This window comes from Chaetomium globosum, genomic scaffold (genome assembly GCF_000143365.1).
Source record: "Chaetomium globosum CBS 148.51 scaffold_4 genomic scaffold, whole genome shotgun sequence".
NCBI lineage: Eukaryota > Fungi > Ascomycota > Sordariomycetes > Sordariales > Chaetomiaceae > Chaetomium > Chaetomium globosum.
The window spans coordinates 3,471,978-3,490,613 of NT_165979.1; the positions used below are offsets into that span (position 1 = coordinate 3,471,978).

The window sequence follows — 18,636 nt, forward strand, 5'->3', positions numbered from 1 at the left end:
CTCTAGTTATCAATAACTCCGAGACAGCTAGAATAGAGACTAGACCGTAGACTGCATATCCACGGACCATCATCCCGGCAACAACCGATCGGCATACCGTTGCATCCACACTGGCCGTTAGCCTCTGCTGATCTCGTTGGCTCACAGTTGAAGCCGATGTTGGCTCGGGCATATAAACCAGTCAATTGTTCACTGCTGGACGCTTCTCCCGCTTACTTTGAGATAACAATGTATTGTGTATTCGACATTGTACTTACAAATCCGAGGTTAACACGCCGGTCCTTCGGCTCCGACTCAAGCGTATGACCAGCAGTTTAAGTGGTGAGAGGATCTTGCTGGGGATTCTGGGCTGCACTGCAAAATCTTTTAGACGTCCGCGAGACTACGACTTACGCAGCATGTTAATTACATATCACTGGCATAGGAGTCAGCCTGTCCGCTTGGGAAGACGTATTGACCGGGTTTTCGATGCTGTTGGGTCCCGTAAATGCACTTGTAATTTTCCAATTCATGGAGAGAAGATCCCCACCCCACATTCCTTGCATCCAATGCGGAGGAGCTTGGGCCAGCTTGCCAAGACCCCTACAGCACCAGCCCACTTGCGCAACGCAAGCTTGAGGCAACCGTGGACCCTTTAACAACTTCACGCGCGAAACGACGACGGCGACTGAATCAATCCGCAACCCCACGACCCCTCCGATCCTTCTTTTAATAGCGAAAATTCCCAACGCCCAGCCTCTCGGGTCTGACCCAACCATACCAACATGGCCGCACCAAAACGCCGCGACTACCAAAACGTCCCAGCCGTCGACATCGACGACGACGACGACCTGATCGACCCCGATGATGGTAATCCCCTCTCCCCCCTTCTCCACCTCAAACCAAAACCAAACCACTAACCAACCCACCCCCTCCACTCCAGCCGACCTCAACACCTTCGACGACCCCCTCTCCCAACCCACCACCTCCCGCACCACCACCACCACCACCACCAACACCACCACCCCCGGCCTAACCGGCAGCATCGGCAGCCGCAGCTCGGGGCACGCCTCCTCCTGGACGTCGCGCATTCCCGGCGAAGACCGGACGACGGCGTCGGCCGCGTCGCCCTCCACCATCGACGAGTCCGTGTGGGCCACGCTGCGGCGCGACCTGCTCGCCGTCTGGCGCAAGCTGCTCGAGGTGCTGTACCCGCGGCACCTGTTCGCGGCGTGGGGCGGGCCGGACTCGCTGCGGGGCGCGTACGCCTCGCTGCGGAGCGGGGGGTTTGCGGGGGCGAGGGAGGAGTTGGCGGGGTTGGCGGGAAGGGTGTTGGATGCGGAGAGTTTGTTGGGGGGTGGTGGGAAGTGCAGGTGGGAGTGGTGCGGCCGGGGAGTATGCTGCGGGGCGGGGGGTTGAGGGAATTGGGATTTGTGGGGGCCCGTTGGTGTTTTGTTTGTTGTTGAGTACGTTGTTGTGTCTGCAGAGTCGGGAGGAGCAGCGGGAGGTGGTGTTTAGTGGGGTGTTTGCCATGGTGTGGGTGGGCATGGCGGTTGTGACGGTGCAGATCAAGTTGTTGGGGGGGAATATGTGAGTCTTTGGCTTATCCCCTCTCCCCTCCTCACCTCCGCGGTATTGACACTCGGCAGCTCCTTCGCGCAGAGCATCTGCGTGCATTGGCTACACCCTGTTCCCGCTCGTCGTGGCCGCGCTGCTGTCAGCCCTGCGGCTACACTGGATTGCGCGCATCCCGGTCTATCTCGTCCTGGTGGCCTGGTCCCTGGCCGCGGGCGTGAGTATCCTCGGCGGGAGCGGCGTGGTCAAGAACAGGGTCGGCCTGGCAGTATATCCGCTCTTCGTCTTCTATCTCGGCCTGGGGTGCCTCTGCTTTATTAGCTAAGGCTGGGTGGGTTGGTGCGGTCAAGTCTTTTCGCGGGATGGAGGGGGCGGGGTTCGTGCTGGCGTGGCCTTGTAAAATATTCATCACGGTTGTAAGAGCTATTCCATGTGCGGGTGGCTGCTGCAACCATTCTTTGCGCTCAATATCATCATACTGATACCGGGGGTCTTTTAAGGAGAATTTGGATTGTATTATGGTCTCAATGGCAAAAGGTCTAATGCCACTTGCCACCTGGGTAAAAAGCCCGATGTTCAATGGTACTATCCTCAAAAATCCCGCCGTAAGTGTATATCAACTCAACCGCAAGTGTATCAACATGCCGCTTCCAAAAAACACGCCCAACAAAAAACCAGCCCTCTACAAAGCTCAGTGATGCTCGCCACCCCCCTCCGCCGCCGCAATGGTGTGCGGGTTCGGATAATACAGCGCAGCTACGGCAATTCCAACATACACCAGCACGCACAGGGCGCCCTCGAGGTAGTTGCTCTTCTGGTCGCGCAAGAAGTTGCCGACGGTGAGGATGGCCAACAACAACACAACAACGTCAAAGACCTCAAAATTGAGCCCCATGGGCTTGCCCAGCCCCCAGCCGACAATGACGACGAGCGGGGCGTTGAAGAGGGCCGTCTGCAGCGTGGCACCTAGCACGTGCGACAGGGCAAAGTTCATCTGGTTGTCGTAGGCTTCGTCGATGGCCGTCAAATGCTCTGCCGCTTTTTCGACCAGCGGGATGAGGATGAGGCCGACGAAGGCGTCCGACACGCCCCGCTCCTCAACGAGGTAGTGGATCTGATCGACGAGGGCGATGGCGATGATGGTGACGAGGGCGATGGCCACGGTCAGCGCGATGCAGCACTCAGTAAAGGTCAGGCGGTGGTGCTTGCGCTCCAGGTGCTTGTCGGCGTCGCGCTCCTCGTCAGCCACGAAGATGGCATCATAGATGCCGTGGTGGGTTTGGGACTGGAAGAAGATGTAGATGAGGTAGGCGATCATGAGCAAAACGGCGGTGCTGCGCGAGATCTCGATGGTCTTGTCGATGAGCTCGTCCTGCGGGATCTTGCCGCTGAGGCTGTGTTCGAAGACGGTGGGGATGGCCAGGCCGAAGCCGCTGTGTATATTGTTAGTTATTCATAAGCAGGTACTCCAACTTTCAAGGAGGTTGAACTCACGCCGTCAGAAGCAACCCGCTTCCGGCTTCGCTCACGGCCTCGTTGAAATGCGTCTCTTCCCGCTTCAGACCGCCCGCGACGAAGCACAGTCCAAGGCATAGCAGCATGGTGGCCAACACCGACCCCAGAATCGCGGCCTGGATCACCTGGATGTAGTCGATCTTTGGGTTTGCCGGCCGGGTGATCAGCACGATGAACATGATGATCTCAACCACGCTCCCCAACCTATTTCCAGTCAGCGCCCCATGCCACACCCCCCCCCCATCCTCACCCATACAGAGCAGCAGCAAACTCACGTAGTCTCGATAATGACCCCCATCACATGCGGGAACTTGCGACTCAACTCCTGGCCCGCGAACCCAATCAAATTCGCACACGGCACCATGGCCAAATAGCTCAGAATAAAAATCACCAGATGGTTATCCGGCATGGCGTAGCGCACCGCAATAGCAGCAGGCACGACGGGCCACAGCACGTTGACGATGCGCGAGGCCCAGCTGGCGGAGCGGAAGACGTTGCGCAGGAACATGGTCGGGTGCACGCCCGAGCGGCCGGCGTCGCCCGACGCGCGCACCGCGAAGATGCGCTGGATGCGCTCCACGGGCGTCAGCTCGCGCGTCAGGCCCACCTCGGCGCTGTGCAGCGGCAACGGGCTGAGCAGGCCATTGTGCGTGGAGGGGGTCGTCGGCGTGGTTTGTTGGTGCTGGGCGGGCTTCGGCTTCTCTCCTTCGGGTGTTGGGGAGGAGGAGGAAGAGTTTGGGGGGAGGGTTGGTGACCGGGAGGATTGCTGTGGTTGTAGCGTTTGGGGGTGGTGGTGAGTTTGTCGCCATTGTGCAGTGGTGGTGGTCGTCGTGGAAGTGAAATGGTGTTTAACTCCTTCTGTCTGATGTCGTCCAGTTCAGATGCCGTGGGAAAAAATACACATGCAATTTGGAAGGACTAACTGCACAAAAAGGAGGTCGGCCGTGTTCAACTTGAAACTCGACTCGTCTTGCCGGGGACGGGAAGCCCACTCCTAAGTAACGCGAGCCCGGCAGGATGGTCTGGGGTAAACTCAACCCAGGAACAGAGAAGGAACCAACCATCAAGGGATCTCGGCAGGACCTCCGTGGAGAAAATAAAACATGGCGCCCGTAGCGTCCCTCATTCGCGCCTTTCCCAAGCCACCTGGCGCGCGTTGCTTGGCTCCCGTTTCAGGAGTTTTTTATGGATCGCGGCGGGTGAGAAAGAAGGCGCAACGCCACCCCCGTCGGCAGTCAACAACCAAACAACAGGATTACATCAAAACCATGCCGCCGTTGGTCCAATGCGCCTCGCTTGCACATACTCTGTACGAATCTTGAAGATCGAGTTGTTGGCTGTTGGCTTTGGCTATCCCTCAGCCGCTGACGTGCAGCAAGCCGAACATCATCCAACTGTCTCGGAACGGGCAGGGGACAGCCATTCCATTCTCGTGAACAAGTTTTTTAAGCTTTTAATTTGGGGGTTGTGGTCCCTGTCTAGCTGCGTCGCGCTGGAGCTGAGACCAGGGGTTGAGTGCAGATCGGCCGAGGCCAGGCGCAGATTTCACCAATGGCGTGGGTCCGGCAAAGCTTAGCTTCAATGCCTTTTGGGGGATTTTCTCGTCAAGCTGGGGAAAAGAAAGATACGATGCTCTGACAATCTTGTTTGTCATTTTTGGTACAGAGTAAATCAAACAGCCCCACAACCGCGCCGTTCCGAGGCCAAAAGGCACCCACGGCAGTCAGCGGCACACGCCGCCGGCCAAGATCAGCTTCGGGCTCGGCAAGACTCGGCGATGGTAGCCTAAAATAATCATCAACGGCCGGCCCCGCTTATCTCCATTCCGTCACTGACTCGCTCCACTGTCCCCGCCAACGCCGCCGCCATCGCCGTCGCCAGCACCTTCGCCAGCACCATCACCATCCCCATCCCCATCGCCCCCTCCCACCACCAGCCCTTGCCCATCCCTCGCCGGCACCGCCTCCGCCAACACCACCGTCTCCAGCCCGACAGGCGCGCTCTCCTCAGGCCCCATGGGCAGCGCGTCCACATCGATCTCTTCGTCCAGCAGCGCGCGCAGCACCACCTCGCAGCCGGGCCTTGCTCATGACCTCGTTCATCTCGCCGCACGTCGCCGACGCGCAGCACTCCGGGCAGCCGGCGTCGCACGCGCAGGGGCAGGCCACCACGCGCGCGCGCGCTGTTGCAGGAGCAGGTCGATGAATTCGAAGGCTTTGGTGTTGATGCCGGAGCCGCCGGCGCCGCCTTTGGCGTCGTACAGCGTGAGGCGCGCGGGGCGTTTGCGTTGGGTTTCGCGCTTTTTGCTGTTGTGGGAGAGCTCTTTGCGCCCGCTCTTGCATTCGGTGCGCACGTCGCCGGGGGTGCTGATGACGAAATTGGGGATCAAGCTCACGAGCGCGTGCTGGGCGGCGTGGATGGCCGCGGCGGCGTTGAGACGCCGTGCTGAGAGGATGTCGAGCGCGCGCTGGGGCACGTCCAGCCACATGCCCTTGCTGTAACGGATCACGGGCGGGTTGTCGACGTCGACGGCGTCTACGATACGGTTGTTGCGCCGCGCGTCTACCTTGAAGTAGCCAAAGACGACTTGCCGGATGCGGATCGTGCCGTAAAAGGCCCGCGACCGCGATCCCGTGATGCGCTTGACGGCTTCCGTCTCCACGGGATCCACGTCGGTGTAGTCGCGCTGCGAGGTCAGCCAGTCGACTTTGACCCGCTCCACCCGCGCGAGGTGCTTGTCCGGGTTGAAGTCGCGGACTAGGTAGGTGTTACCTTGGTGTAAAAAGATGGCGCCGTCGTAGAGGGTGAAGGTCGCGCGTGAGGCTTCGAGTTCCTCGAGGACGACGTTGCGGTTGTTTGTCGTGTCGATGATGGCGAAGTGGTCTTCTTCCGTGTCGCGGATCGACACGAACCGGGAGGGGAGCGGCCGGAAGCGGGGGTGGCAGTGGTAGAAGCCCGTCTCGTCCTGGATAAGGCGCTCTGAGCAGAGCTGGGGGAGGTCGTTGCCAAAGTAGGTGGCATCTTCGGCTGGTCGGATGGGCATCTCATAGGCTGCGCATTGAACGTGGCCTTCCTTGACGAGCATGTTGTCCAGGTCCACCTGCAGCTCGCAATTCGGCTTGGTGAAGAGCTCGTCTGGATTCTGCATGTAGTGCTGATCCGTGGCGAAACCGTCACCGACGAGGATGGAAAGCGAGTCCTTGTTTCTTCGGCCGGCTCTCCCGCTCTGTTGTCTGAGGTTGGCGATGGTGTACGGGAATCCCCAGGTAAGTACGCAGTCGAGCGTTCCGATATCAACGCCGAGTTCTAGCGCAGTTGTGGCAACAATGCCGAGGAGCTTCCCTTCAAACATCTCGCTCTCGATCTGCCGGCGGTCCTGGGCCGTGTATCCCCCGCGGTAGCCCATGACCCGCGCGACGACCTCGCTGCGGCCAAGGGTTACTAGCTCCTGTTTGACCGCACTTACCAGCTTCTCGCACTGCTCGCGAACCCTACAAAAGGCTATTACCCTGACACCACGAAGGATCAGCTCGCAGAACAGTCGAGAGCACTCGAGCATTGCGTTTCCGCGCCCGCTTGCTGGGTCCCCGGGGTCTTTGTAGGGAGTGTTCCAGCACAGGAACTCTTTGCGTCCTGTAGACAATTGTTAGCATGTTGCCTTGGTGCCCCTGGGCGATCCAGATCTTACCGGACGGAGACCCGTCAAAGTCGACCAGCCGCACATCCTCGATGCCGAATATCTTCTTAAAGTGCTCCTCTGGGTTCCCGACTGTTGCCGAACACGAAATGAACTTGACATGTCTGTTACCAAGCGCAGCGCATGTCCGACGCAGCCTCCTCATGATAAAGGCGACATGAGATCCCATAAGGCCGTTGTAATAATGTAGTTCGTCAACTGCTGCTGTCAGTCTCGCGGTCCAAACTTCCCCGGCATGCAAGACCTACCGACAACATATTTTAGGTTTTTTAGAAACGTTCGCCATCTGTCCTCCTGGGGTAAGATCGTAATGTGCAACATATCTGGGTTTGTGAAAATAATCCTCGCATCATCGCGGATGACATTCCTCTCGCTCATGGGCGTGTCCCCATCGAACGTCTCCACAAGCACATCTCCCATCCCCGGCATGAAGCCTACCATCTCTCTTAAACTCCTCCTCTGGTCCTGAGCTAGGGCTTTCGTCGGGAAGATGTACATGGCTCTAGTGTTGTGGTCCTGTTCTAGAGCGTGCAGCACGGGGAGCTGATAGATGAGTGACTTGCCTGAGCTCGTCGACGTCGCCACGACGACATTGTACCCCTCATGCAGCGCGTTGATGGCTTCAGCCTGGTGCGCAAAGAATCTCGTAATCCCCTTGGTGTTGTACAGGGTGTTGACCAGGTCCTGGCTGAGCAGAAAATCTAGGTCCCCGTAGACCGCATCCTGTGCTTCAAACACCCTGTGCCCGTCAGGCACGATCTGCCCGGTGTACCACGGGCTGTCCTTGATCTCCTGGACAATCTCGGGTATGCTCTTCCTCTCGCGGGGTATGCTCGCCGGGAGCGTGCTGGTCAGTTTCCCAGGTTCCTCCACCTCAAACTCGGCCATCTTGGGAACATACGCCTCCCTCGCATCCTTCAGCACCATCTCCGGATCCAGCCCCCCGACAACGCAGCGGTCAACAAACTCGTTGACAGCCTGCACAAACTTGGCATTCCGCCGCTCAATCAAGCGCATCATCTGCGCCTGGCTGAAGACAGGCATCCGCATACGGTCCTCTCCGCCGCGCCCCTTGACGCCCTTGGACTCGGTCAACTCGGCATCCAGAAACTCAAACACCAGCACCTGTTCATCCCGGCCTGGCCCGGCCGCCTCACTGTCCTGAACGAGGTACTCCCGCTCGCGCTCGGCCTCGACGGCCCCCATGGAGAGGGCTAAGTCGGTTTCACTGACGTATTCAAACCTGATCCCGCTGTTTCTCCCATTGGCGTTACCCCCATTCCCACTCCCACTCCCACTCCCACTCCCACTCCCACTCCCACTCCCACTTCCACCATCTCCATCCGCACCACCTCCACCACCACCCCCATCCCCAACCCCCCCGCCCCTCCTCAATGCCACAACCCCAGCAACATCCTCCACCACCAACCCACACCGCAGATGAGCCTCGACCGCCGGGCGCAGCGTCTCCAGCGTGGGCGCGACCTGGCGCCGGGCCGAGACAAACGTCGACACGAGGTTCAGGGCGCGGTGGACCTTTTCGATGTGGATTAGGTAAAGGGGCCAGGAGGGCGAAGGGGAAGAGGAGGGGGTTGATGATTGTTTTGAGGTTGGTTTTGGGGCTTTGCTTTTCGCCCGTTTGGTCTTGGTTTTGTTTTCGTCGGGTTTCTTGGGGGCTGATGCGTTTGGTGTGGGTGTATCGCTGGCATTGGTTGATCCTGTCTCGAGAGATGGTGGTGTGTTCTGCGATGGGCTTGGGCTCGGCCGTGGTCCGTCGGTGGTGCGGCCGCGCTTGCGCTTGCCGAGACTTATCGCCCCCGGGGCAATTTCATCGTTGGTTATGGGCATGGTGTTTCCCCGCGGATGTTTTCTGATTCCTTGATGTGGAGTTGGAAGTTGGAAAAGGGATGTCTTTGATGGGTGCTGGGTGTCGGGAGACGCGATTGAGCGCGTTAAGTGGTTCGCGAAAGTGGCGGGACTGCACGTGGTGTCCCTAACAATGACCACTCAGACATTTTACTCCACCAAACGTAGGTATCCCAGGAAAGCTAAATTCAAATGCTTTATTTGACACGAGTGCTAATAAGAATACAACTATTTCCGTCGCCCGCTACCCATCTAGCGCTGCTGCTGCCCTGTCTACTGCCCCAAAATAGAGGGCGCTAAGGTATATCGGTGCTCGGAGAGGACGGCGGGCCATCCAACCGTTGTAAGTAGAGTATAGGTACAGAAACCGACAGAACCCGAGAGACACCTCCCATAAAAAACCCACCATAGGTAGGTTGGTAACGTAGTTCTTTTGGGCCCTTGTTGCAAAGAAACCCCCCGCCAGGCCGGACCCGTCGAAGGTAACCTCCCAATGCCGCAAACACCCTCCTTTTACCGAAAATGCATGGTAACCATCTTCCCCTGATGGCCCCGTTACCAACAAATTGTAACCAGGTCAGGCGCTCTTGCGTGCCGAGACAAAGGGAAGGGAATAAGGAGCGCGGTTATCCTGTTGAGGAAGTACATCATGGCTGGCCGCCGGGGCCGCACCTAAACATCGGCAAGCCGTTTCTTCAACATCTCTATGATCTGCGAGAATGCCGTGGCATTGACCTCGCTCAGCTACAAATCGTCAACAGAGGATTCTTTTTGTATCAACCGTAAGACGTTGTGTGAATTTCTACGCACCTTCATTTGCACTTGGCGCCCCACGCCCTCTTCAAATGCTGTGAACCCCACAGTCGACGTCTTGAGCCGGTTGGTGACCTGGAACTTCATGGCCGGCAGGAGTACGGTATTCAAGATGACACGCAGGGTGTGATCCTGCCGCATGATGAGCCGGACGTGTTTCAGCTGGTCGTCGTCTTCGTCCGCTAGAACCGAGGCGTCGAAGGAGGTCGGGTCGGGCACCCCATTGTCGTCCAGATCGACTGTTGACTTGGGCACATTGATTTTGAGCATACCCCCGCCACGCTCCTTCCACCCAACGTCCTTTTCCATGAGGTACATTTTGGCCCGCACGGAGAAAAGAGTCACTTTCTTCGCCCTCACCGTCGTCGACCACAACTAGGAAGGTTAGTAAAGGCCGGGGCATACGATAGAGGGGCGAGCGCGCTTACTCTTCTGCAACTTGGGCTTCTTCTTCTCCTCAGCTCCCTTGGACGCCTCCCTATCCCCATCCTCTTCCTTAGCCTCATCATCCGACGAGGCATCACCCTTGGCGTCCTCGTCCTCGTTGCTTTCCTCCTCCGACTTATCCTCGGCGTCGCTGTCTGGCGCACCGAACGGCTTGGCCGGCTTGTCGCTCTTAAGGACCTCGCCAGGTTTGCCAAAGTTGATGCGCGGCCCTGACAGGGCGCTGCCGCCAAGAGCGCTCGCAAAGGGGCTCGACTTAAACACCGAACCGGTGGTGCTCTGCCCGTTTAGCCCGGCGAACGGAGACGAGGCGGCAGCTCCGCCGAAGCTGAGTTTCGGGGGTGCTGAGGGGGGCGGCCGGCTTGGAGCCGCCGAGAACACCGCCCAAGGAGGAGGGCCCCGACGACGAACCAAACAGGCTGGATTTTCCTGGGCCGCCGAAGCTACCAAACGGCGAGGTTGACGAGGCTGCGAGTTTGGCAAAGCCGGAGCTAGCAAAGGCCGAACTTGATGTTTGCTTGGGCCGTGTGGCGTCGGACATGGTGGGCGAGTCTCGCGCTTCTGTCTGCTCCATGCTCGACCTCGGTGATGCGCTGGCAGAGAGAGGTTCCTGATTTGTGTTACCACCGTGGGTCGCCGCGGGGCTGAGCGGGTTACTTACCACTTCTTCCTTCCCGCCCTGCACGGCGGATGCACTTGCTTGGCGGTCCCGTGGTCGCTTCTTCTCGGGCTCAGACCGGTTCGTCCTGTTTGGGACCGTTGTTGGACTGGCAGCCTTGTTGGGCGTTCCTCCGAGCGGGGCCTCGGCAACATCCTTATTCTCGTCCACCTCATCGTGGGCTCGCTTCTTCTTGGGTGAAGAAATCTGCGCTTTCAACATGTCGTCACTTGACGCGCTCAGACTGATGGGCGGTGTGAGCCGCCGGGACTTGGATTTGGGCCCTTCATCCTCCGAGGCACTCTTGTCGTCCTGCGAGAGCTGCACGGCATCGCGCCCCCGCTTCTCGGAAATGGTGGTTTGCTTGAGCTCACGCCGTGCGGCGGTGGTCTCGGCGTCCTCTTTTGCGACGACAGCAGCGGGCTCGGCATGATCCGAAATTTCGCTTGTGTTGTGCGGGTCGTCGGCCATGATGTCAACAAGCCGATCGGTAGGTGTGGGGGGGGTGTGAAGGCAGCAGACGGCAGGCGGCAGGTTTAACTGGTTGTCAAGCCAGAACGTCGGTCCTCTTGTTTGCTTGTTCGTTTCTCTGCGGCTCGTTTTCGCTGCGCGGGGTCGGGGCAGAGGTCGGGTGGTGCGGGCAAAAGTCGGTCCCTGCGATAGCTCGAAGCAAAGAGGCGTTGGGCGGGTTTAATTAGCTTCCAACGAAAATTGCGGAGTTTTGGCAAGAGTCAAAGCCCGTTGTCGTGCTTGGGTCGGGGATGGGGAACCAAGCCAATGGATCGGCGGAGACGAACGAGACGGAATCGGTGCTGCAGGCCCGCTGAGGAAGCGTTGTCAAAGGGATTGGCTCAGGAGGCTCCACCCGCTAGATGACGGACCCAGGTACCACTGGTAAGGCCTGGAACAAGCTGATAGCGGGGTTTGGGTGCCAATTTGGGTGTTTCATGCCCTTCTCAGCCAATCACGGCACAACGCATGTTCGTCCTCTTCCTCTGCTTTTCGAGCGACGCTCTGCGATTGGGGCGAGCTGCGATGAGTTGTGCGTTATCTTTTGCCTGTATCACCCGCCTGTTGGTCCTATTATTTGCCTCGAAGTACACATTCCTTCAGGAACGAGACAAAGAAGGCGGGCTGCGGGCTCCCGGTTCTTCCTAGAACCACGCCATAAGTATGCAGGTAGGAAGACTGACGTCCACGGGTTCCAGGCGAAGACCACTTGGGTGTCCGTTTCTGGATATAGGTACCTCTCTTGCGATTTAAGATGAAGCACATCTCTAGGTTCTCGGTAGGTGGGCTGGCATTCACGTAGTAGGTACCTCCCGAGATAGGTGTATGACAGCCAGCCTTGCTCCGGTTGAAATCTCGTCTTAGGTATTCAATGCCTTACTCCCGCTGCGGCAACCATACTCTCGACCAAGTCAACCGCCGACCTAAAAGACGCAATTTCATCCCCAAGAGTCAGTTGCTCTTCATTTTCTCCCTCGCTATCCTCCACATACTCACTCTCCTCCACATCCTCGATATCCTCGATATCCTCAAACATCAATGACACATATTCATCCCGATATCTCTCCTCATCAAAACCCGCCTTCTCATCCCTATACCTCTCCTCACCATAACCCCCTTGCCTCTCGTCCAACAACTCCTCTCCCTTCTCCCTCAAATCCCAATTAACCGGTTCTTCACCCCGCAACCTACTCCTCCCCTCCCGCGCTCCCCACCGCAGCCACCTGCCCTTACCAAGGGCATCACGGCATACAAATCCGCACCATATGGCCACAAAACTAACCAGCATCAACCCGACACCAATGGCCACGGACGGTAAGGTAAACACCGCAGGATAAAACGGCACCAGCTTGCGAAGCAGGCGCCCAAGGTCCTCCGCAATACCCTCCTGAGATCCAGAAACGGAGTCACCATGACCAGTGACCCCCTCCGTGCGCGGCGAATCAACTTCTCCACCACGGCGGCGGAGATAGTGCAGTTGTCCCTGAAGGGCTTCGCCGTCATTGACAACATCACCACCACCATAACGACCACCCTTCCGACGCAGCACGTCGGCGGCGTACCCGGCCTTGCGCAGCGCGGTGCGGAAGACGCATGCCAGTTCGGCGGCTACCCCCGTGTCTTGTGAGATGAGGACGGGTGGGGGTGGGGGTGGTGCCGCGAGGGCAGGAGCTGCTGGTTCTGCGGTATCTGGAGATGTGACGGGTGTTAAATAGTTGGTTTGGTACCTAAGGTGGGTGGGTCTGGATTGGGGAGGTGTGTTGGGTTGGAGGCATACCCTTGTGAGGGGGGATTGGCAGGCCGTTCGCGAACGCGTGTACCATCGACAGCACGAGCGGCCAGGTGGCGGTAAAGGAGGAGCGCATGGCTGACTGATGCTGCCTCGTTCGCCGTACTATTAGGCAGCGGTTTGACAAACGGTGGGACTAGTTGGCGTCCTCGGACGACGACGTGCAGACGGTGACGCGGCGAGGATGTAAGTGAGGCAACGGCGCTAGGTAAACAGCAACGCTCGCCACGTTCATCTGCCTACCTAGTATAAAGTCGGATGGTGGAGAGTCACCAGGCTTTAGGTTGGTGTGGTAGAGAGAATGAGAACTAAACAGCAGAACTGGACGGCGGACTAGGTTGAGTTGAGAGAGAAAGGGAGAAATGGGGGGACGCGGTCACCAAGCCCTCGAAATCCAAACTCCAAACTAGCAGTGATAACGCGACCACATCAATCCTACATGATGATCAAATAAACCCCGAGAAAATATCTGGTCACCGCAAGTGCCGCACACTTATAACCGAATCGGTCAGGCCAGCAAGGCGGGAGCGGGAGTTAGCCAACCAGGGCGTGTGGGGAAGCTGGAGCTGACGAGGCCCTAACGTACTCCCTACATGGGGAGTCATGCTTGGTCTGCCACGGCGAGCTCGGTAATTTTTCCATGCATAATTCGGTACCTACCTATTCTCACGGTTTCCGGATATGAATATCATAATTTATTAAGTTATCAGTAGCCAAACCCGAGTCCTCAAATGTCAACATTTCCATTCTATGGGTAGGTCGGTGCTATGCCAAGCCTTACCTGTGGTTTCGTTTTGTTCGGCAACCTCAGCTGAGTTTGAGGCAAAGGACACGTTTCCCGTCGTCTCTCATAGACAATAGGCACGAACTGTGTGCACACGGGAAAAGGTGATAGAAGAACTCGCTGTCTAATTGTCCTGACCATACGCAAACACCCCTACCAAAGATACATAGTTACATAAAATCCAACCCAACCGCCAACACCCCCGTTATTACTTTTCATCCAGGTGTCTGTATGCTCCGAAGCCAGCCACCTAATAACGGGACTGTAGGGGCATCACTTCCATAAAATTGGGGAGTTTTCCGTGATATTTGTGTTTCGTCGTCGACCCTGTAAGCCCGTCAATGGACGGGCTGGGACTCGACTCAACTCCCAGCCCCTGTTTTCCTCAGTCCTCTGCCAACCCAGGCCAGAGGTAGGCCCGGAAGCCGCCTCTGGGTCCTTGAAGACCTCAACTTGACGGCTCCAGTCCAAAGGCCACTTCCTCCATTGACCCAGCCATATGATGAAATACCAATTAGCCGCTCCTTCGCCCAAAGTGCCTGAACCACCCAAGCGGCCCATTCCCCGAACCGCCCTGGGGTTGGGGCTGGTGTGGTGACTGCTGCGGGGCCTGTTGTTGCGGCTGCGATTGGGACTGGGACTGGGACTGGGACTGGGACTGTCGAACAGTTTGTGACAACCGCCGTCCACTGGTCCAACTCATTCCGCCCTGCGTCCCGACACTATTCATCCTGGCCGGGCGTACACGGCCACTCGTATCGTGTCCCACGCCATCATCACCCTCTCTCTCTGTGTCCCTCTCCCTCGGAGCCGACGGGCTCCTAGCCCTTACCTGGCTCGTATCCTCCGCGTCCGACATCGTCGGCCAGGCACCCGGGGGCGAGTGGGGACTCTGCCGCTGGAAGTTCGACCATGATGATGGCTGTTCCACGCCGGTCGCCAGATTACGGATCGAGTCCAGCCGTTCCATGTTCTCACGAGCGCTGCGGAACCGGTTGCTGCTCCCAATTCTCCCGAAGGTGGGGCGAGTGGAGGCGGAAAAGGTGCTTGGGCCTGGGGAGACTGGCGGTGGGATGCCAAAGGTCCAGCCTGATGAGGACATCGATACAGAAGGGTCGGCAGGCGACGCTCGGTTACCGTCATCCCTGTTACTGCTGCTGCTGCCGCCGCCGCTACCGCTACCGCTGTTTCCATTGTTGTTGCTATTATTTTCACCGCCCCCCGGGTTCTCGATGGACATCCGGCAGATGGGACACGTGTTGTGCTCCTTGAGCCAAAGGATGACGCAATCGCCGTGGTACCAGTGCTTACACGGGAGCACTGACACTTCGTCGCCCTTCTTGATCTCGTCGATGCAGATGGTGCACTCGGCCTTGCCCTCTGCTCCAAGCATCGCGTCGTCTACCTGTTTTTTCTCCAGCTTTTCGATGGCTGCTTGCGTTGCAGGAGGTGCTGCGTTAGTCTGAGGCGACGCCTCCATGAGCTGAGTGACGATGCGGTCCAGTGCTTCCTGCGTAAAGACTGCGTCACCACGTACTGCCGATGCAGGGTTGTACAAGGTGTTCAGAAGCTGCTGAAGTCCGCCCAACAGGGGGAAGGCCGGGTCTACTGCACCGCGCTCCCGCCGGGCCGCGTCCTCCGGACCTGCTACGCCCCAGGGGTTGCCAAAGAGCTGGTCGAACAATCTAAGCGGCTCATTAGCGTCAGTTACACGGTTGTTGATGATGGTGATTGCGCGTATCCGCCGCCCGCCAGGATGAGGGTGGTCGCCCATAGGGATGACGTACGTGCCCGCGTTGAGCGGCGACTGATCGGGGCCGCCTCCACCTATGGTTCTGCTTGTGACAGTGACGCTTGTGCGCGCGCCGAACGGGCCCGTCCGCACGGTGGTATGTTGTACCCTGCTCCCTGGCCGGAACAGGTTCTCTTCCGCCGGGAATAGGTCGTCCGACCCGGGGTTCCAGCGCACAGCTCTCCCAGCCCCGAAGTCATTGAATAACATATCTGTAAAACGCCTAAGGACGGCTTCGCTGTCGTTGATTTGGCCACCGTCAAAACGTCTAAGGGCGGGTTCGCTGTCGCTGGTTTGGCCACCGTCATTTTGCGCACCGAAACGCGGCTCGGGGCGAGTGCCGCCAAAAGCAGACTGGGCTTCGTTCGGCTGTGCCGAATTGCCGTATGGGTTTTCTCTTGGAGAGGGGGCAGCGGTAAGGCCTGTAAAATAGGGGAACCCTGTAATCCGTATACCGTCCTCCGGATCGTTGGAATCATCTATCTGGTTCGGCAAGTCAGCGGAGGTGGGCAACGACGAGAATCGCGGGGTAACCGTCACTTACAATCTCGGTGAACGAGCTCTGGCATCGAGGACAACTCAAAGACTCGTTGAGTCGATACCATTCGTTCCGACAGGCGTGACAGAATAGCACCTCCGAATTTTCGCCTTCGGGGGGGCGGGAAGCCCGAGCAGAGGACGCCATGCCGGGTGGTTCGGGTGGGATTTGGTTAGCTCGCTGGTAAGCAGCGATGGCGCCAACTACGCCGGTGATGGCGGCGAGCGCGAGCCGTGCTCGGAACGCCACTGTGTCGGCTTGTAATCAGAACTCGACCGCGTGGGTTTTCCTCGACTTTGAGGTTGGTTGTAGCGAAGATGTCGAAAGGTACGGGGGTAGGTGTGCCTCAAGGCGAGACCTGATGCCACTAAGCTGGGCCTCCGTTTGCCCCACTCTAGTCACTGTCCCCAGTTATTAGAGCGTTGAAAGAAAGCGCGAGCAATGGCGGGTGTTTGAGTCTTCGCGTGAGGCGGCTGGGTGATTTATGCGGTCGAACCTTTGATCATGCTTCGGCACCCCGAAGCCGAATTGTTTATGTTTTACGCAGCGGTGGTCGCAAACGGTGATGCTGGGTTGATGTTGGTGCCGTTTGATGGAAAGAGCGTGAACCCCTATGGAATCTCAAAGTGGGCTCTGCCGAGAGACCTACCCTGGAAAGTGGACTCCCCCACCTGCGAGCTGCGTCACCGCAGCTGCTTAGTTGATAAGGGCTAAGGCACCCCAGGCACCTATGGGGAAACTCTAGAAATTGATAGCACCATGTGCCTGGATGTATTCGTCCAATGTCAAGTACGATAATACGATAGCCGGGATACCTGATCGTCTGAATGTGAGCAATCGGGTTTATTACCAACACAGGTACGAATTGCCGTAATGCACAAGGTATAACTATTCCCAGGATTATAAAGACAGAAGAAAAAAGATGACGCAAGAAATCGATAGAAGCTGAAGGCACATTTCCCACCTCATCAGCTGTCATATTCTGCTGGCTCGGTCGACGGTCATCCCCACAGAAAATAAGCCACTGTGCCCACCTCGTGCAGGAACCTGTCAACTCCCAAGATCCCGACCAAGTCATGCGGCGATTGGTCGCGAGACTGAAAGTACCTCGTTCCATTTTGACCACACAAGGGAAGGACAGGTATGATGAAACCCAACTGATAGGTAACCCCGTAACCTGGAAGGAGGAAACCCGATGGTTCTCCAAATGTAGCCAAATTGCGCTCCGCTTCTCCAGGTTTGCGTGGTCACACTTGCGGTTCTAGGAGACGCCCACAGAGTTTGTGCGCGGTGAGCGAGACCTAACTTCACGGCAAGGTTGACCTGGATATTGTACATTGTGCATGTGTGATGTACGAATATATGCCTTATACATGTGCCTGCAGCCCCTGCCGAGAATGCCCAACTCCCCCTCACCCCTCACCCAGGTAGCGGCAGACCATCGGGGAAACGAGTCAGCCTCGGCTTCCCGACGCGGATACCTGATCCAGTTGCTTCTTCTCCCTCAACTTGTCGCAGAGGTTTCCGGTCTCAAACAGAGTGCCGGACAAACTCGGAAGCTTGATGTGTCCTGAAATCAGTGCATGGTGCCCAACAGATACGTGCCCTGGTAGGTAGTTATTATGTTTGCGTAGTGGTGTAGTGGTCATGCTGTCGTCTGCTAAGAAAATACAAGCCCGTCCCCCCCATAAAGGTCATGATGCCGCCGTCTTCCCGTATAAATACAATATCGCCCCGATACACCGAAATATGCTGCACGACCCGCTCGTTCAGTGAAGTAACGTCGTCTTCACCTCTTCCGCCCCAAATTCCGGAGCAGCACACTCGCCGACGATACCCGCCACGACCGCCACGCCGCTGACGATGGCCACGCCCATGAGCCCTTCCTTTGCCACTTTCTCATCGATCAGCGACTGCAGATTCAGCGCTTGTAGATTCCCGGGCTCTTTCGAAAGGAGGATGTCGTTGTATTTTCGTGCGTCGCCGTAGTTGCCCAGCTTGTAGTTGCCTAGCCCGAGGTAGTAAAGGCATTCGCGGCGTCGCTCGGTGGATACTCGGAAAATCTCGGCGAGCAGCATCACGCCAAGCTGCTGTTCCTGGCGGGTGCTAGATTTGACGAGGCCCTGGATTCCAAACCGTAAGTCGGGTGTGTACCATGAGAGGTGCGAAATTGAGCTTTACCCATGCGTAGTTGAACTTTGTCTGGAGGCCGACCATATCCCCTTCCCGCTCGTACTGCGCACGAAGTACGGCTAGCTCGGCGGGGTTGAGAGGCCTGTAATCTTGGGTCAGTATTAAGGCCCTAATAGAAACCTAAAAAATGGATAGATATATGCTCACGTCTCGGCGTCGATCGCATCTGGAAGCATGTTGGGTCAGCTTTTCGGAAACTGCGCAGATGGTCGTGCGAGCACTCACAAGGAAGTTGCGCCATGTTGGAAGCCTTTGGGGGGGTCACTGCGGGTAGAACGTGATCAAAAAAACTCTGAATGACGCGACCTGCGACTTCCAAAAGCACAGCGCTTGCAGAAAATCAAATATGACACTGTTTAAAGGTATGTAGGTGATCCTGACTGCAGTAATCTCAAGTTCTTTGCTCTGCTGAAGCTCGGGCCGTTTCCAAACCTCAGGTCAGTTAGGTCGCTAGTTTCTCGCATGACTGTGGCCCGCCCACCA

General features: G+C 57.5%; 7 protein-coding genes across 7 annotated transcripts; 1 reads left to right on the top strand and 6 right to left on the bottom strand.

The window, feature by feature from the left end:
- Nucleotides 1-764: 764 nt before the first annotated feature.
- CHGG_04843 (uncharacterized protein) lies at nt 765-1,398 on the top strand (the record flags this gene model as incomplete). Its single annotated transcript, XM_001224056.1, has 2 exons — nt 765-849; nt 923-1,398. The coding sequence occupies 2 exons, from the start codon at nt 765-767 to the stop codon at nt 1,396-1,398; spliced, it is 561 nt and encodes a 186-aa protein (XP_001224057.1).
- An 847-nt stretch (nt 1,399-2,245) lies between these two features.
- CHGG_04844 (uncharacterized protein) lies at nt 2,246-4,133 on the bottom strand (the record flags this gene model as incomplete). Its single annotated transcript, XM_001224057.1, has 4 exons — nt 2,246-2,987; nt 3,049-3,273; nt 3,345-3,835; nt 4,131-4,133. 4 exons carry the CDS (start codon nt 4,131-4,133, stop codon nt 2,246-2,248), a joined length of 1,461 nt encoding a protein of 486 aa, XP_001224058.1.
- A 764-nt stretch (nt 4,134-4,897) lies between these two features.
- Nucleotides 4,898-8,614, bottom strand: CHGG_04845 (uncharacterized protein; the record flags this gene model as incomplete). Its single annotated transcript, XM_001224058.1, has 4 exons — nt 4,898-5,109; nt 5,182-6,702; nt 6,758-6,838; nt 7,015-8,614. The coding sequence occupies 4 exons, from the start codon at nt 8,612-8,614 to the stop codon at nt 4,898-4,900; spliced, it is 3,414 nt and encodes a 1,137-aa protein (XP_001224059.1).
- A 690-nt stretch (nt 8,615-9,304) lies between these two features.
- CHGG_04846 (uncharacterized protein) lies at nt 9,305-11,018 on the bottom strand (the record flags this gene model as incomplete). Its single annotated transcript, XM_001224059.1, has 4 exons — nt 9,305-9,376; nt 9,443-9,745; nt 9,851-10,357; nt 10,551-11,018. The coding sequence occupies 4 exons, from the start codon at nt 11,016-11,018 to the stop codon at nt 9,305-9,307; spliced, it is 1,350 nt and encodes a 449-aa protein (XP_001224060.1).
- A 907-nt stretch (nt 11,019-11,925) lies between these two features.
- Nucleotides 11,926-12,922, bottom strand: CHGG_04847 (uncharacterized protein; the record flags this gene model as incomplete). The annotated part of the gene is made up of 3 exons (XM_001224060.1): nt 11,926-11,980; nt 12,050-12,746; nt 12,835-12,922. The coding sequence occupies 3 exons, from the start codon at nt 12,920-12,922 to the stop codon at nt 11,926-11,928; spliced, it is 840 nt and encodes a 279-aa protein (XP_001224061.1).
- Nucleotides 12,923-14,144: 1,222 nt separating this feature from the next.
- On the bottom strand, nt 14,145-16,107 carry CHGG_04848 (uncharacterized protein; the record flags this gene model as incomplete). The annotated part of the gene is made up of 2 exons (XM_001224061.1): nt 14,145-15,905; nt 15,967-16,107. 2 exons carry the CDS (start codon nt 16,105-16,107, stop codon nt 14,145-14,147), a joined length of 1,902 nt encoding a protein of 633 aa, XP_001224062.1.
- A 1,622-nt stretch (nt 16,108-17,729) lies between these two features.
- CHGG_04849 (uncharacterized protein) lies at nt 17,730-18,394 on the bottom strand (the record flags this gene model as incomplete). The annotated part of the gene is made up of 4 exons (XM_001224062.1): nt 17,730-18,056; nt 18,115-18,235; nt 18,301-18,319; nt 18,379-18,394. The coding sequence occupies 4 exons, from the start codon at nt 18,392-18,394 to the stop codon at nt 17,730-17,732; spliced, it is 483 nt and encodes a 160-aa protein (XP_001224063.1).
- Nucleotides 18,395-18,636: the final 242 nt, after the last annotated feature.